Source organism: Cucurbita pepo, chromosome 1, assembly GCF_057944985.1.
Source record: "Cucurbita pepo subsp. pepo isolate OVF chromosome 1, ASM5794498v1, whole genome shotgun sequence".
NCBI lineage: Eukaryota > Viridiplantae > Streptophyta > Magnoliopsida > Cucurbitales > Cucurbitaceae > Cucurbita > Cucurbita pepo.
Genome location: NC_141798.1, coordinates 9,198,388 through 9,216,202, shown reverse-complemented (window position 1 = coordinate 9,216,202; position 17,815 = coordinate 9,198,388). Strand labels below are relative to the sequence as shown.

Genomic DNA, 17,815 nt, shown 5'->3' with positions numbered 1-17,815 from the left:
AATTGGTACGCGACTCATATACGAACCGAACGTGAGTTAAGTTGATTGTGTTTTATTGATCTTAGCTTGTTCATTTGGTGTCATGAGAGGCCGGAGTTCGTCCCCAAGTATAGGTTTTTTCCTAGGCTACACCCTAGGCTTACTTATTTTACCCAACTTCCAAGGTATTTTAACAAAAGCTAGTTTACATTTTTGGTTCTTGGTCGATCTAGACCTCCAGTCCCCGGAGTTCTCTCATGTGTTCCTATCGGTCTCTTTCTTGTACATCATCATCATCATAATTCTCGACCTAAATTATAGGCCCTCGAGGTGCGACCTCGGTATTAGTCTCATAAGGTTCATGTCTTCTAAGATTTGACCAACTCTCAATGGTACTACTGAGGACTTTTGCCATTCGTGACCGGTTTACTAAAAGAAAACTAACATGCAAACTTCCTAGTAATCCTCCCATAATACAATCATATAGCATAAGACATTATAGGTCAGTTCTATAGTTATCCAGACCCCGAACAATTGAGTTAGGTTTACAATTAAGGGTTAGTTAGTGAACTCCTAAGCATCCTGGTATGACCACTAACTCACACGCATGACAAATTCATAAATAGAGACATAACATACTGACCTAGTCATGAATTTTGAGTTTTGCTCGACTCGAGACTTAATTCATGTATTTCTCGAAAAATATGCATCATAATGTTTAGCATGCTCTTACATACATCATGTTTCCTTCCGAGATGTCACTTGGAATACACAGCACAATCGCTTGGGTTTGGGTCTTCAAAAAAATCTCAAATTTAATCAAATTCCTCAAATATGCCTTAAATTAAGTCGAGAATAAAATTAATAAAAACCGCTCAAAAAATGAACGATAAAAGGCTTACAAACCATAAAAAGAGAAAACGAGCCGTAAGCAAGGGCGAGAAGATGAGTTTGTATCAGTAATTGGGCAATGCGTGAGGTGAGGCCAAGAGGGTGTGTGTAATTTCTATTTTTATATTGCAGATTATGAGACGACAAATGATGGGTGCCAAATGAAGTTACAAGGCACAAGTTGAAAAGAATGTAAATTTGTTATTATAATACAAAGCCAAAATTGGTATGCCGTCGACAGAATCTTGCTCCTCCGATAGCGACGTATATACGAACCGAACATGAGTTAAAGTTGATCGATTCTCATGGTTCAATTCAATGTGTATATCTACGTGATATACTCGACTCCAGCCAGCCAAGGTGGCTTGTTCTATGCTCATGACATGATACAAAATGGCTAAAGGGTCCGAGTAGTTCATGGATTGAAGAAACTCGAACCACCAATGTTGATAGCAATGAGCACCGAGATACTCGTGATCACAGCGAGCCAAAACAGCGTCGATTCTGCCATTTACACATATTAGAACACTTCACCATCATCCAAACAAAAATATATGCATGATTGATAACTAGACAACAATATTACCAGCTAAACCTCTATCTCCAACGCCAGAAACTGCGGGTTTGTTATCAGTAACCACATCACGAGATCTCGACCTTGTTGTCCCCGTGCTAGAAGAAGTGGTGGCGTCATTCTGAAGCTTCGTATTCAATGTGTCCGATGCTACTATACCCTGAAATTCTTCGCTCACAATCAATGCCGCTAGAACGTCCATAAATGATTCCTTATCAGTTTCCTTCGCAGCATCGTTTTCACCCTCGTCGTAAGCACCATTTGGTTCATCAGGTTCATCCGAATCAGATGACTCGTCATCCGAAATATCGGTATCCAAGGCATCTAATGCAGCCTTGTCGTCCTCTTCGTCCTCGACGTATGCTTTGTATGTCAATCTCACTAGTATTTCTCCAGAAGACCTGTTTCTAAAGAGTCCCCAACCTCCCCCCAAAACAACAATTCTGTCCGTTGGTACAGTATCTTGAAGAGAACCAAGATCAACCTGTATGTTTTGTAAGAACAAGTAAGAACATATGGAGGTCGACCTATATGATATCATTACCAGAGAGCTGATGCTGCCTCAGGGCTCAGAAATTGATATCTTTAACAAGATTACCAAAACCACGCAAAATATACATACTATTCTATATGACTTTCATATGATCACCAAGAATGCTGGTTATACAAGATGCTCAAGCTTATGTAGCAGTTCTATTCAAGAGCAGAGTACCAAAATCTATTCAGAACTTCGGGTTGAGAAATGAGCTAATGATTCCCAACCCCAACTTATAGAAGATGCAAATTCAAATTAGAAGAACAGCAAGCCAAGTTTTGGAACTTAAATAAGGCTAAACCACTGTTGAATTGACTAAACTAGTTTTTGATCATTAAAAATAAAAAATTTAAACCTACCCTTGAACGCAATAAGAACATAAGAACATAGTTCAGCAGTTTTAGTATAACAGCCAAAGTAAAGATTGTCCGTTTTGGCCCGTTACGTATCGTCATCAGCCTCACGATTTTAAAACGCGTCTGTTAGGTAGAGGTCATTGACACACCGCCTGGTGTTTTTGTAACACTCCATTGAAAAAGAATCTCACCATACTAGCGGTGGGTTTGGGTTGTTACAAATGGTATCAGAACTAGAAACTGGACGGTGCGAGGCACTACTCGGAGTAGAGCTAGACTCTCTCCATAGAAGAAACGTTTTAAAACCGTGAGGCTGACAGCAGTACGTAATAGGCCAAAGCGGACAATATTTGCTAGCGGTGGACTTGGACTGTTCCAGTTTGCACAGTTAGAAGAGAAAAATAAAGCTACGGTCGGACGGATAAAGAAATTTCGCATAGTTTCACAAGTTTTAAACTTGCCCTTGAATGCAATACCATAGATATTTCAAAATCTAACTATACTAACTGCAACGGATAAGTTACCTCTGCATTACCAATAGTCAAATCTGCAAATCCAAGAGAGTCTTTCACTTGGATATACAATTTCTGTTTCCTAGGATTTGCAACAAGCATATGGAAATCCTGCCAATATTCCCAACACCAATTAACGCGAGTACATAAATGATCCCGAAAATAACCGAAGATGGAACATATTCTCCGGTAAAACAAAAACCAGAAATGAGCTTCACCTGATTCCAGATTGGCTCACCAGGTGATCCAATTACAGTGGTTTGGCTGTTCTTTTTGCTGCGTATTATTTGATCGCCCAAGCTTAAAATCACGTATGGGTCCGTTTTTCCTGAGAAGAACAAGGATTGATGAATAACATACAGAACCATAATAGTTACTATCTACAGTTAATCAGATGCTAAGTTTCTGACAGCAGAACAGCAGTGTCGCAACAATGTTGATAAGCACTACAAAGCAAGGACAATATAGATAAAATGGCATACCATAAAAGACATAAGAAAGCTTCCGAGCATCTACGAGGGTTACTGAAAGTTCCCCAACAAAACCTTTATTTCCTTCTTGTATGTCTCCCGATTTAACCTCATCCGGGACGGGTCCAACCGCTTTTCCTTTTTGGAAATCTAGAACTATCTTCTTTGGACGTACAAATAGTTTAGGTAAATCCTCAGTGAGAAGTTTTGTCAAAAACCTATGCAGACATAATTCGCATACAAGTCAGAGGACAAACAGATGGAAGAAAAACAAGCCTAAAAACGACTAGAACAATCGGTTAGAATTATCAGCTATATGAGAAAATTATGCCATGAACTACCACCATACAATGATTTCAACCAGAAAACTGGTTCTATAATAGCCCAAGCCCACCGCTAATAGATATTGTCCGCTTTGGCCCGTTACGTATCATAATCAGCCTCACGGTTTTCAAACACGTCCACTAGGGAGAGGTTTCCACATCCATATAAGGAATGTTTTGTTCTCCTCTCCAATCAATGTGGGATCACACAATCCACCCTCCTTGGGGGCACAGCGTCCTCGTTGGCACATCCATATCATTTGTAACGGCTCAAGTCCACCGCTAGCAAATATTGTCCCCTTATGCTTTCCCTTCCGGGCTTCCTCTCAAGGTTTTTAAAACGCATCTACTATAGAAAGAGTCTAGCCCTACTCTGACCCGTGCATCGCACCGTCCAGTGACTGACTCTGATACCATTTGTAACGGCCCAACCCCTCCCTAACATACGCGTTTTAAAAACCTTGAGGGGAAGCCCGAAAGGGAAAGCCCAAATAGGACAATATCGGCTAGCGGTGGGCTTGGGCCATTATAAGTTCCGATCAAAAGAACTTTTACTTCATGATATAATCCTCAAAACCAAAGGCTTCAATAATAGCAATCTTCTTTACTAGTCGAAGTACTATTGTCAAGGATTCCAGAGTCCCATTAGCATGAACAATTTATGGATTGAACTAGTAAAATATTCAACGGCACAAATGTGATATAGAATATCATTACACAACTTTCTGGCATAGAATCAATCTTTTTTTCCTTCCAAAATTGTGAAGATAAAATTTTATCATAGAGCAGTCGACAACGCTAAGGTGGGAAAGATCGACTCCATTTCTTCCTTGAGAATCAACTTATAAAGCAACTATTCATCAGTTAAGATTAATGAACTTACATGGAGAGAACAGGAATGGCTGATGATGTCCCAAGCGTGCAGCAAAAAGATGGAAAGACAGAGAAATGTGCATCAGCATCCAAATTTTAACACTTAAAGCAAAGAAAACTACCATCAAGAAACGAATGGAACCACCACAAGCATGCATACTAAATCCATAAAGATAAACTAAAGAAGAACATGCTTCCCTCTCAAACCTCACTATGACTTCCTTGCAGTGAAATGTAATCGGTAATCAAAGTCAAGAAACTACTACATACCCATTAAATTGAACAAGCGGAACGGTGACAACTCAAATTTGATCTTTGGTAGTGAAACAAATGCCCATGAAACGGCACCTACCCAAGGTTCAGTTGGAATAAGCCGCAACTTGACCCATAATTCACCATCTATGTCAAAATTTCGGACACCAACTGGAACAGTAATGGGGATGATGCCAAATTTTAGTGAAAGCATTAACAACATACGAGCTCCGCCAGTATAGCGCAGACCAATTTGGTACCTGAAGAACATTGAATGAAGAAAAGCAATTGTAATACGGTTGTTCTAATAAAACTGAAGGGATAGCTCAATTACTTCAGCATATGGCCTCGTGTAATTGCTCAAGCTCGCTAGCAGATATTTTCCTCTTTGGGCTTTCTACTTCGAACTTCCCCTCAAGTTTTTTAAAACGTGTCTGCTAGAAAGAGGTTTCCATACACACCCTCATAATAAACAATGTTTCGTTCCCCTCTCCAACCGATGTGAGATCTCACAATACACCCCCCTTTAGGGCCCAGCATTCTCGCTGGCACTTGTTCCCCTCTCTAATCGATGTGGGATCTCACAATCTATCTCCCTTCGAGGCCCAGCGTCCTCGTTGGCACACCACCTAATGTCTGGCTCTGATACCATTTATAATTACCCAAGACCAACGCTAGCAAATATTGTCCTCCTTGGGCTTTCTCCTTCAAGGGCTTCCCCTCAATGTTTTTAAAACGCGTGTCTTAGAGAGAGGTTTCCACACCCTTATAAAGAATGCTTCGTTCCTCTCTCCAACCATGCTTCGTTCCTCTCTCCAACCGATGTGGGATCTCACAATCCATCCCCCTTTAGGGCGTGATCCCCTCTCTAATCGATGTGGAATCTCATAATCCCCTCTCTAATCGCTAGAACACCGCCTGGTGTCTAGCTCTAATACCATTTGTAACGCCCCAAGACCACCGTTAGCCGATATTGTCCTCTTTGGGCTTTCCCATTCGGAGGCTTCCTCTCGAGGTTTTTAAAATGAGTCTTTTAGGAAGAGATTTCCACACCCTTATAAAGAATATTTCGTTCTTCTCTCCAACCTGCGTGGGATCTCACACCTCGATTAAGAAGTGAGAGATTAGTCATACACCCCACCTAGCCTCCACTTAGAAACTAAATGTAAAAACAATAATGACTGAATAAATTCATGGAACTCTATCGCCAGTAAACATCGCAGGAAGGTGTTCAATCTGCACACCAGAGAGTATATAAAATTTGAAAGATGGGTTCAAAATAACTTACTGCAAATCATTGGCTCGACGGGATGTTCGCCTCTCAACATTCCTAACAGACAATGGTTCTTCCCCCAAGGAAAACTGCTTGATTTCCACCCTCTCCACATAATCAGGTTTCTTCAAATTATCAATAACAGGTTGCAACAATCCAACAAGCCAATCCTCAAGGCCAGGTCGATAAACTTTCCATAATTTACCCAACACCATATTCACCCACTCCACCGACTCCTTCCTTTGTAAATCCTTCTCCAAAAACGACGAGAAACTAGTAGGCACCTGGGGCCATGTACCACGACGCCCATCTTCATTTCTCGATTTACTTCTCTTTCTAAGTGTCCATAATTTGTCGAAGGCAACTCCAACGAAGAAAAAGAAGACGAACAACGCAACAATGTTTCGATTAATGGGTGGCGAAGGGATAGGGTGTATGACACCCAATTGGGTCCTTAACTTATCGACAATAGGATCCTCCTGAAAGGCAGTGAAACTTGATCCCACTTGCACAGAAGAGTCCTGGGAGAAATCTTCCCTCTCCAACTCATTAGTAGTACGCTTGACTACAAAAAATTTGGCGCTCCTCCTCGCGAGAGTTGCAAATTGTAGATTGAAGGGGCGAGTAGGGGCATCCGGAGAAAGAGAAGAAGGGAAGAACCGTTTTCGCCGGGGATTTCGGGGAAGGAAAGCGGCGGTGGAAAGGGAGTTGCGAGCTCCGGTAATGAAGTTGTGAGAGGGGGAATGTTGAGGGAAGGAATTCGAGGAATCAAAGGGCGGAGAGGTGGAGTGCGTAATCATTTAGATACAGAGAAGGGAAGATGGAATGGAGAAATCATATGGGAAGAACATGGATTGGGCGGCGGAAATTAAGGGGGAGGTGGCTGTGGAAATGGAGAAGCCGGCGGAGTTTGTAGCAGAAGATGGTAGATGGTAGATGGAAAGGGGAAGATATGAGGAAGAGAAATCCAGGATTCCGGGAAGAAGGGAGGAGAGAATTGGGGGAGCGGGAGAATCTTAAAACACAAAGGATTATTGGAAGCCTCAGAAAATGGAAGAGTGATAATATTAGCAATGGTTTCTAAATTTTTTGGAAATACCACGTGGACTGGACGGAGCCGACGCGGCATCATTTACGGTCGTGGTCACCTCTAGTCACAATAATAATATATATATATATATATATATATATATATATATATATGTAACCTACGTGTCCCATACAACTATGAACTAGACTTTGGTTTGGGCTATGACGGTCCTTCCTCATAAGACCATAAAAGCAATGCTACGGAAACATTTATTGTGACCCCATACGAATCTTAAGGAAGCATCAATAAGAACATGTGATATATTATCGAAAATAGAGATTTTAGGCACAATAAAAAGGAATGTTGTAACTCGTGGGTGCACCTTCGTAGGAATTGGATGCCCCATATATAAAGTAAAAAGAGAGATGTATATATAAATACATTTTTCAAGCTCAACTCTAATTTGTAACTAATTTATAACTGTTCAAGCTCACTGCTAGTAAATATTGTTTACTTTAACCTTATTACCTGTTACTAATAATATTACCTGTTACTAATAAATAACCTTATTACCTGTTACTAGTAAATATTGTTACTAATAAATAACCTTATTACCTGTTACTAGTAAATATTGTTACTAATAAATAACCTTATTACCTGTTACTAGTAAATATTGTTACTAATAAATAACCTTATTACCTGTTACTAGTAAATATTGTTACTAATAAATAACCTTATTACTTGTTAATAAATATTATTACCTTTTACCTATTATTGTTACTGTTATGTATTATTAGTTTTATGTATTACTGCTACTGTTTTACGTATTTTTACGCATTACATATGTATTACTGCTACTGTTTTACGTATTTTTACGCATTACATATGTATTACTGCTACTGTTTTACGTATTTTTACGCATTACATATGTATTACGTATTACTGTTTTACATATGTATTACTGCTACTGTTTTACGTATTTTTACGCATTACATATGTATTACGTATTACTGTTTTACATATGTATTACGTATTACTGTTTTACATATGTATTACGTATTACTGTTTTACATATGTATTACGTATTACTGTTTTACATATGTATTACGTATTACTGTTTTACATATGTATTACTGTTACTGTTTTACATATGTATTACTGTTACTGTTTTACATATGTATTACTGTTACTGTTTTACATATGTATTACTGTTACTGTTTTACATATGTATTACTGTTACTGTTTTACATATGTATTACTGTTACTGTTTTACATATGTATTACTGTTACTGTTTTACATATGTATTACTGTTTTACATATGTATTACTGTTTTACATATGTATTACTGTTTTACATATGTATTACGTATTACTGTTTTACATATGTATTACTGTTACTATTAGAGGCAAGTTTAGTTCACCTCTCTGAGACTTCCGTATTAATTGGTTGGAACAAGGATGGATAGGAATGGATTGTGTAGGGGTTGGGATTCAGATTCAATGAAAGCAGGGAGAGGAGTGTAGTATAGGGACCCGTGAATTAGAAAAGGTGAGAGGGTCTAATCGAATGGTCATATTCAGAACATTACATAACGTGGGGAACTCTTCAATGAAAAGAAGAATGGAAGGAATGGACGCCAAATATTCCATGTTTCTTCTCATTTATGTTCATATTGAAACCCTGTTTGAATTTAGAACAGCACAGAAACGTGTTCAAATTGGGGGCGCTTTCTATTTGATCTCACTGGGTGTGGTGTATACAAAAATGTTGAATGAAGACAAACTGGGTCAAGAAAAAGGGAGCAGGATCCAAAACAAGCAGCTGAGTACGGAGTCGCAACACCACCAGACGACTAGGTGGAGGATTGAAGAACAGATTGAACACCAAGGATGAATAGTCATCATAACATTCAACAACACCTTTCCCAAGTCTGAAAACGTTAGATGTTTAAAATGAAGAAACCCAAATCATCGAGACAAAAAAAAATCAGTCGCCCGCAACACCTACTTGACTCGTCCATAAAACTTAGCCTTCTCCTGTGTTGTCTGAAACCGTCCATGGCCAAACTTGGATGAAGTGTCAACGAATTTCAGTTTGATTTCCTCCATAGCAACCCTAGACGTCTGCTTAATCAGTGACTGCCTCAATGTGACCACACGCTTCTTTGGACCCACACAACAGCCCTTGATCATCAAGTAATCCTCTTTGACCACACCATAGTGAGGGAATCCACCAATTGGAGTTATGTCCTTCTCAGTCCTAATAAGAATAAATATCCACAAACATCAGTAGCAGTAATTCAAGAAAAGATAAGTAATAGCCAAAAAGGGGAAGGCAAAGGTTGGCTAACCTATCGAACTCAGTCATAGCAGAATGGGAGTCTTGGCCGGTCTTCCCAACCTTATAAACCTTCTTATTCATCTCTGTGCGATGATGGTAACCATTCTGCCCTGCTCGAGCAACAGTGAATGACACTCTGGCTGGATGCCAAGCACCAATACAGGCTACCTTGCGAAGGCCACGATGGGTCTTGCGGGGGAGACGAGTGACACCCCAACGGGTAACCACACCTTCATAACCTTTTCCTTTAGTTACCCCAATAATATCAATCATCTCATCCTTTTGGAAGATTGCATCAACAGGGATCTGCTTCTCAAATAAACTATATGCATAATCAACCTTCTTAGAAACATCTCCACCATTCACCTGAATTTCCATCAAGTGAGCTTTCTTTTGCTTTAGTCCTTGCATCTTCCTTATCTGAAACAAAGTCGATCTTCTTAAAGTGGGTACTTAAACATAGTACTACATATCAAATATCAACAATATTTTGCAACGGTTCAAATTTTCAGGTTGATCAACATTAAAAGGAAGGGGAGAAAAGTACAGTATTCAGGTCGTTCATCATGTAATATTTGGGAAGCACAAAATACCTGGGAATGGGCCAGAACACGAATCACAGTGCCGTATTTCTTCAATTTCTCCAACTGTGCCAGAATATCCTTTTTTCCATCTTCAGTCTCAAACTTCTTTGAGTACTTAGAGAAAGCTTTCTTCTTAGACTTACACCAGTTCTTGTAAAATCTCCTCTTTACCTCCTCGCTCAAATGCTGGGCCCATACAGTTTTCAATGAACGCAAGCCTCGTGGTGTTTTGACATAGCCAACAACACCAACAACAACCATAGGGGGAGTTTCTATAATTGTTACAGCTTCACATGTTTCTTTCTTGTGCAACTCTGAGAGGATCATAAGACTAAAATCAATAATGCAACAGATTTTAGAAATAGAAACAAAATAAAACAGGATTGTCTACCATAAGTTTTCACATCACATTGCAAAAGGGAAATTTAATCTAAATAGAAGGCCTAACACAAGATTAACCAACACAATATAAGCTACGCAATGGTGACGTAGAGAAACAGCCATAACTAGGAACCTGTTGGATATATTGCTATATACTCCTATATCATTTTCATAATCTAGATATAAATATCTTTCAACCAAACTCACTTGATCCAGGCTTTTCAACTTCTCTGACAATATGAGTCATTCCAGCCTTGTATCCAAGGAAAGCAGTTAATCTACAAGGCTTCAAAGGATCATCTCTGGGAAATGCCTTCACTGCAAAGTACAAGTCACCATCAGATAATAACATTGAGCTAAAGAATATCAAATGAATTTTCTTACACCAGTACAAGAAAACTTGCAAGGAATTTAGTAAACGCAATTCATGTTGTAAACGCAATTCATGTTGTAATGCTTTCCAGTACAAGAATACATGCATTAAAAATCGAAGCATGGAAAGCTTATGCAAGGATGCAATGAAAGAACAAAGCATCCAGCAATATGCCTAAGCTACATCTGATCAGAGTGAGAAGCAGTAATTACAGAAGAAAATACTCAGCTGACTACAATATAAAAAGGAAAAACTGAATGAAGCACTTGGCACGATCAAACCAGTGTAAATTAAATGACTGACAACTGACTTGTTACATGACGAATAAAAAACAATATGAATGAACTATACAAATACAATAATCTAAAACTATTAATCATAAAATAAGGTCTAGCACAGAAAGATTGCCAATACCTTTCCCTCTATGGCGAGAAGCTCTCTTTCTGGGAAGAAATCCCAAAGAGCCATGTCTGGGGTGCTCAAACTTGCGGTGAGACATATTGCGTTCCTATTGCAATTAATTGGAAACTACCAAATTTCAATGATGTTTAATAGATCCATTAACGTCATCCCAAAAAGACCAAACGTTACACGGGTTGTTCTTTCAAACGGTAATTAAGCATAACATTTCAAATAAAAAACATATAATACTAGAGGGTACAAAATAATAGATAACGATAGGCCAAAACAGAACATTCGTAAAAATTAAGGAAAACCATAAACAGAAGAAAAAACAGATAGTTTTGCGTCGACCAACTTACGTTAATTAGAGTGCAACAAAAAATCTCAAAATACGGATAACAAGTACCAGGTTGCAAAATCTTAAAATCTCAAAATAAGGATGCAAGAAAAACAGGTTCCAGGTTCAAGTTTTCCTAGTTTCAGGTTCCATCATCCTGCAGACATCAAAATGACCCCCAACCAGTGGCCTATGGCACTAAATAATGCCAAAACTCAGGCTCATCCGTGTTTCAACCCAAAAACCAATAAATTGGCTTTGGAGAAAGAGCCTGTTCTAGACTCCAGCCCTGATTATTCATAGTTTTTTATGGGGAAGCCATTTCGACTGTCATTAGGAATATTGGAATTTAACCGGAAAAACATGAATGGAACAACAGTCGGGGATAAAAAAACAAAATTCCAGAAATACAAGGCCTGTATTTAGATTTTCAATCCTCCAGATGCATTTGTTGCAATAAAAATATCCTCCAGATAACATACTTTCTTCAGCGTCGTAGTAACAATAAATCAAAAACATAATCTACAATGGTAAAGTTACAGATCGATTCACCAGAGCCCATTTCACGTCAAATCCAAAGAGACAAAACAAATTAAAGTATACTGCAAAGGGAAATAAGAGATCCTGCAAGTAGAGGTTAGAGATGGAATGAACAAACTATAGTCTTAGTAAATCGAGTAATATAACCGTGAATTCAATGGCGACCATACTTATCGAAACTGTTATACCTGACACTGGGAATAGAGAGGTGAAGAACAGGGCTGTGCCTTCGTAACTCGAGTTAGGGTTTCTACTTCCAATTTAGGGGACCTATATAATGGATGCCGCCGCTACAATTTGGCTGCTCCGCTGTGCGGCGCATGAATTAAGTGATACAAGGGAAGAAATTAGGGTTTTCTCGCAACATAATTGGGCTAGGGCTACTTTTAAATCGTATTGGGCTTATAAAATATGAGCCCATTTGAAGCCCAAGCCCATGTGTTTATAACTGAGAAGCACGTGAGCATTGAGACGACATGTCGAACTGTCATTCGACAGGTGGAAAATTAAAACGACGAATACGACCTAGCGAAGCAAACCTCCATCGTCTACCTTGGGAACTTGTTCAACTCATGGCGGAGTTCAACCTTTAAACTTCCGCGAGAACACTTGCTACATTGTTTAAGCTTTGGAATCAGTGTTCGATTCTCATAATCTTGGCGGGAGCGGCGGAAATCAATGACGGAGAACCAGAAGCATAGGCTAGAGTTCAGTTCCGATTCATCACCTCAAAGGCCATTGAAAATTGGAAAGACTACGAACGAAGATCTCCCTGGCGATAAGGAGGAAGCAGAATCCATGAACCGTAACCCTGGAATCCAACGCTACCTTGTCGCAGTCGAATATATAGGAACTCGTTTTTCTGGTTCTCAGCAGCAGCCCAACTGTCGTACGGTGGTCGGCGTGCTTGAGGTACACCGCCTTTGCCATCTTTCATTCCTCTGTGTATCGTTCTTAACCGATGAAACTCTTTGAAATGGAACATAATTTCTTTGTATCATTAAGAAACGGGTTGAACAATGAGTCTCTTGCATTACTCTATAAATGATTACTTTTACTTCTCAGGAAGCGTTCCGGAAGTTTATCGGTCAATCAGTTTCAGTGTTTTGTTCTAGCAGAACTGTAAGTTTTTCTTATTCTGGATATTTGTTCCTTTTTGTTATATGAAAATCAGTTTTATTGCTCCTATTAGAATGTTCAGTGTACTTGTAGGGTAGCTTCCACGACATTTATCTTGCTGAATCTTCAGTCCTCTGGTAGTTCTTCTCCCACTAGCTTTGATGTGTGCAGAGAAGGATATGGAACTGAATTGGTAGTTTAACTGTAGGGTTTATGTTCTTTTGAGATGCATGAACTTGCCTCTATTGTTCTAAGTCGGATTTTAAAGCAAAACCATTGGAACTGTGAGATCCCATATCAGTTGGAGAGGAGAACGAAGTATTCATTATAAGGGTGTAGAAACCTCTCCTTGATAGATACGTGTTTAAAATCGTGAGGCTGATGGTGATAGATAACAGGCCAAAGCGGACAATATCTGTTAGCGGTGGGCTTGGGCTATTACAAATTATATCAGAGCCAGACATCGAGTGGTGTGCCAGCGAGGGCATTGGCCCCTAAGGGGGGTGGATTGTGAGATTCCACATCGGTTGAAGAGGTGAATGAAGCATTCCTTAGAAGGGTGTAGAAACCTCTCCCTGACAGACGCGTTTTAAAATAGTGAGGCTGACGACGATACATAATGGGCCAAAGCGGACAATATCTGTTAGTGGTGGGCATGGGTTGTTACAAATAGTATCAGAGCCAGACACGGAGTGGTGTGCCAGCGAGGGCGCTGGCCCCCAAGGGGGTGGCTTGTGAGATCCTACATCGGTTGGAGAGGGGAACGAAACTTTCCTTATAAGGGTGTGAAAACCTCTCCCTAACATACACGTTTTAAAGCCGTAAGGCTGATGGCGATACATAACGGGCCAAAGCGGACAGTATTTGTTAGAGCCAGACACCGAGCGGCGTGCCAGCAAGGACGCTGGCCCCCAAGGGAGGTGGATTGTGAGATCCCACATTGGTTGGAGAAGGGAACGAAGCTTTCCTTATAAGGGAGTGAAAACCTCTCCCTAACAGACACGTTTTAAAACTGTAAGGCTGACGGCGATACATAACGGGCCAAAGCGGACAGTATTTGTTAGAGCCAGACATCGAGCGGTGTGCCAGCAAGGACGCTAGCCCCCAAGGGGGTGGATTTTGAGATCCCACATCGTTTGGAGAGGGGAACGAAGCATTCCTTATAAGGGTCTGGAAACCTCTCCTAACAGACGTATTTTAAAATTGTGAGACTAATGGCATACGTAATGAGCCAAAGCGGACAATACCTGTTAGTGGTGGGCTTGGGCGGTTACGGTTACCGTTGTTTTTCTGACTTGTTTGTTGCAGACTAGATTGCATCTTGCTCCATATTCACCTGTTTTGAGGTGTGCTCGGTAGAAAGGGATCTGTTATTGAGCCGCTCTATTGACTTGATTGATTGCTTTGATAATCGTATTCCCATGCGTCATATTACATTTCTTGCTACCATAAGTAGATTAAGTTATCCCATTCACGTTGTGACTTTCCTTCTTTTTTCAATGAAGGATGCTGGAGTACATGCCTTATCAAATGTTTGTCATGTTGATGTTGAGCGCATAAGCAAAAGAAAGCCCGGAGAAGTGGTTTGTCCCTTTGTATAGAATATAAGCATCTCTCTCCCCTTTTCATATGTACACATAATATATGCTAACTAGATGAGTAATTTCCCCTGAAAACTTTTGTTCACTCGTGGACTTTGTTGTTGAGATAAAACTTTCTTATCCTTGAAAACATGAGTTTGAAGAAATGGTGCTCGACTTTGCTACAGAGATGCTAACTTCTTTTGCCTAACTATGATGCAGTTACCACCTCATGAACCGGGTGTCGTTCGCAGGGCCGTGAATCATTTCTTACAGGTTCGGTTCTCTGCTAGCCAATCCCTTTTTTGAGCTACTTTTGCTTCTCTCGATTTTCGTTGTTTCGATCTTGTGCTTCATTTTTAACTCAACGATGCTAAGTTATAGTCGTGTTAAAATTTCCATTTTCAAATTATAAACTTTATCTTCCCTTTTAAATTAGCAAGCATGTTAGAATCTTCCCTTTTACCAGTACTATTGACTATTGTTCATAGGCGGTAGATAAGCGAGTGTAATGGCCCAAGCCCACCGCTAGCAGATATTGTCCTCTTTGGAATTTCCGTTTCGTGCTTCCCCCCAAAGTTTTAAAATATGTCTGCTAGGGAGAGGTTTCCACACCAAGGATGTTTTGTTCCCCTTTGTTCCCCTATCCAACTTATGTGGGATCTCACAATCCACGCCCTTCGGGACCCTGCATTCTTGCTGGCACACCGCATGGTGTCCAACCCCCCTTCAGGGCGCAGCCTCTTCATTGGCACATTGCTCATTGTCTGGCTCTGATACCATTTGTAACGGTCTAAGCCCACCGCTAACAGATATTGTCCTCTTTGGGCTTTTCCTTCCACACTTCCCCTCGAGGTTTTAAAACGTGTCTGCTAAGGAGAGGTTTCCACACCCTTATAAAGAATGTTTCTGTAACAACCCGACTTATCTTATAAGTAGCGGTTAGGGCCGTTACAAAAGATAATTTTATTTATTTAAAAATTAATGAAAACTATGCAAAGGGTTTGGCTTGCTAAGGGTTACCGCAAGTTGGGGTCGTTTTAAATTAATGAAACCTTGTGCAAATGCGTTTTAAAGCCTAGAGGGGAAGGCCGAAAGGAACACAGCCCAAAGAGGACAATATCTGCTAGCGGTAAGCCTGGGTCATTACAGTTTCATTCCTCCTCCAACCGATGTGGGATCTCACAGCGAGCACCTAAGAAGAATCTTCCTTTTTCCAGCTTCAGCCTTTGCTTTTTATTGTATGAGACAAAGAAAATGATGAAAGGTATCTGTGTCTGTTTTGATTCCAGAAAAATGACGGTGATGTTACGGTAGTTGATGTTCGAAGTGTTCCTAATGATTATCATGCTAGATATAAAGCTCAAGAGCGTACGTGAGTATCGTCCATCCATGCTTTAGTAGTTGATACCATCATTGCCTATTAGACAGTAGAATTAATTGTCCATACGTACATAACACAATTTTTTGCATCTCATGAAACATTTTCAGGTACTTTTATCGGTTAGTTTCTGGGCCAGAAACTTTGTCAAGCTTTGACAAGGATCGAGTATGGCACGTGCCCGAGATACTGAATATTGGAGCCATGCAGGTATGAACAATTAACAGTGCAATGCTGGAGATCATGTCGATTTCAAATTACATTCAGGAACTGATACAACATTATTGGAATGTATGAATTCAGGAGGCATGTAAAGTGCTTGTTGGGCATCATGACTTTAGCTCCTTCAGGGCAGCTGGTTGTCAGGTCACTTAATACTAAAACTATTTATGTTCCCAGCTTATTATACATTTTGTTTGTAACAATGCCAGGGCGTGGTCGGGGGATGAAACTGTGTACGGTGTAATGTAAATTAGTTTCGATGTGCAGTGCAGGCAAACTCCCCAATGAGAACTCTTGATGAACTAGACGTTTGTGAGGTGGTTTCGACGCCTTATTTTCCATCGTCAATGGAGCGAAAGCAAAGGCAGGGCAAAGAAGAATGCGAGAATGAAGTGCTACATTCTGAAAGTTACGAGGTTGGATTTGGGATCAGGAGAAGGCATCGTTGTTTCGTTGTGACAGCACGAGCACGCTCGTTTCTCTATCATCAGGTAATAAACATAACCAACCCTAAGAGACTGTTTCTTTTCTAGTAATGGAGAAAAGGGTTTTACGAGATTGATTGATTGATTAGTTATTCTGGACTCGAATATTTCTTAGGTAAGACTGATGGTTGGCGTTCTTAAAGCAGTCGGAACTGGAGATCTAACCGTAGGAGATGGTAGGTGGTTGGACTGCAACATATACAATAGAACATGGCCGTTTGAAGGTAGCTAGCTAACAGTAATATGGTCTTCTGTGTTATTTGCTGCAGTAGAAAGAATCTTGGAAGCGAAGAATGTGAGTTCAGCAAGTCCGATGGCTCCTGCTTGTGGACTCTACCTAGGACATGTCAAATATGATCTACCGCCGCCACTGCCGGCGCCCACTGAATGAAACCGGAGGTTCCTTTCTTTTCACTTCCAATGTTATTTATTTATATTGATTGCCAATGCAACTCTCCTTATTGTTGAAATTCGAAAATCTATGGTTGAGCTGAACCCAATCCCCATCCCATTCTGTACGGATTTCTTCTCCTTTTTATGAAAGGGATTTTTAATGATCAACTTGTAACGGGCGAGATCCACCGCTAGCAAATATTGTCCTCTTTGGGCCTTCCCTTTCGGGCTTCCCCTCAAGACTTTAAAACGCGTCTACCAGGGGAAGGTTTCTACACCCTTATAAATGGTGTTTTGTTCTTCTCTCCAATCAATGTGGAACATCACAATCCACCCCCCTTCGAGGCCCAGCATCCTCGCTGGCACTCTTTCCTTCCTCCAATCGATGTAGGACCACCATCAAATCCACTCTCCTTCGGGGCTCAATGTCCTTACTAGCACACCGCCTTGTGTCTACCCCCTTCGGGGAAGGGCGAGAAGGCGGACACATCTGGCTCTAATGCCATTTGTAACGGCCCAAATCCACCGCTAGCAGATAGTCCTCTTTAGGCTTTCCCTTTCGGGCTTCCCCTCAAGGCTTTAAATCGCGTCTGCTAGGGGAAGGTTTCA

At 40.4% G+C, this 17,815-nt stretch overlaps 3 protein-coding genes across 4 annotated transcripts; 1 reads left to right on the top strand and 2 right to left on the bottom strand.

Annotated features, from left to right (window-relative positions):
* Positions 1-973: 973 nt before the first annotated feature.
* LOC111781572 (tricalbin-3) lies at positions 974-7,070 on the bottom strand. The gene is made up of 8 exons (XM_023662245.2): positions 6,054-7,070; positions 4,784-5,025; positions 4,524-4,542; positions 3,330-3,535; positions 3,066-3,175; positions 2,860-2,958; positions 1,457-1,928; positions 974-1,374 (listed from the first exon to the last, which is right to left on the bottom strand). The coding sequence occupies exons 1-8, from the start codon at positions 6,836-6,838 to the stop codon at positions 1,286-1,288; spliced, it is 2,022 nt and encodes a 673-aa protein (XP_023518013.2). The 5' UTR covers positions 6,839-7,070; the 3' UTR covers positions 974-1,285.
* Positions 7,071-8,778: 1,708 nt separating this feature from the next.
* On the bottom strand, positions 8,779-12,367 carry LOC111806289 (large ribosomal subunit protein uL3y). Of its 2 annotated transcripts, none has more exons than XM_023691593.2 (6): positions 12,215-12,367; positions 11,162-11,255; positions 10,582-10,692; positions 10,003-10,307; positions 9,420-9,829; positions 8,779-9,328 (listed from the first exon to the last, which is right to left on the bottom strand). In XM_023691593.2, the coding sequence occupies exons 2-6, from the start codon at positions 11,244-11,246 to the stop codon at positions 9,073-9,075; spliced, it is 1,167 nt and encodes a 388-aa protein (XP_023547361.2). In that variant the 5' UTR covers positions 11,247-11,255; positions 12,215-12,367; the 3' UTR covers positions 8,779-9,072. The 2 variants fall into 2 exon arrangements, with proteins under 2 accessions (XP_023547361.2, XP_023547362.2); XM_023691594.2 differs by having other exon boundaries at positions 11,162-11,275; positions 12,215-12,316.
* A 165-nt stretch (positions 12,368-12,532) lies between these two features.
* Positions 12,533-17,381, top strand: LOC111788293 (Pseudouridine synthase family protein). Its single transcript, XM_023668621.2, has 10 exons — positions 12,533-12,938; positions 13,092-13,148; positions 14,651-14,728; positions 14,948-15,001; positions 16,018-16,100; positions 16,217-16,316; positions 16,410-16,472; positions 16,601-16,819; positions 16,929-16,989; positions 17,083-17,381. Exons 1-10 carry the CDS (start codon positions 12,705-12,707, stop codon positions 17,202-17,204), a joined length of 1,071 nt encoding a protein of 356 aa, XP_023524389.2. The 5' UTR covers positions 12,533-12,704; the 3' UTR covers positions 17,205-17,381.
* The last annotated feature ends 434 nt before the right edge of the window (positions 17,382-17,815 follow it).

Coding starts and splice junctions, on each gene's coding strand:
- LOC111788293 (XM_023668621.2), top strand. CDS start 12,705: ATGACGGAGAACCAGAAGCATAGGCTAGAGTTCAGTTCCGATTCATCA. Junction 12,939..13,091: donor CGGTGGTCGGCGTGCTTGAG/GTACACCGCCTT, acceptor TTTACTTCTCAG/GAAGCGTTCCGGAAGTTTAT. Junction 16,317..16,409: donor TGAATATTGGAGCCATGCAG/GTATGAACAATT, acceptor GTATGAATTCAG/GAGGCATGTAAAGTGCTTGT.
- LOC111781572 (XM_023662245.2), bottom strand. CDS start 6,838: ATGATTACGCACTCCACCTCTCCGCCCTTTGATTCCTCGAATTCCTTC. Junction 1,929..2,859: donor TGACTATTGGTAATGCAGAG/GTAACTTATCCG, acceptor CAAAACATACAG/GTTGATCTTGGTTCTCTTCA. Junction 1,375..1,456: donor TGGAGATAGAGGTTTAGCTG/GTAATATTGTTG, acceptor TGTAAATGGCAG/AATCGACGCTGTTTTGGCTC.
- LOC111806289 (XM_023691593.2), bottom strand. CDS start 11,246: ATGTCTCACCGCAAGTTTGAGCACCCCAGACATGGCTCTTTGGGATTT. Junction 10,308..10,581: donor AGTTGAAAAGCCTGGATCAA/GTGAGTTTGGTT, acceptor TGATCCTCTCAG/AGTTGCACAAGAAAGAAACA. Junction 9,830..10,002: donor GTGTTCTGGCCCATTCCCAG/GTATTTTGTGCT, acceptor ACTTTGTTTCAG/ATAAGGAAGATGCAAGGACT.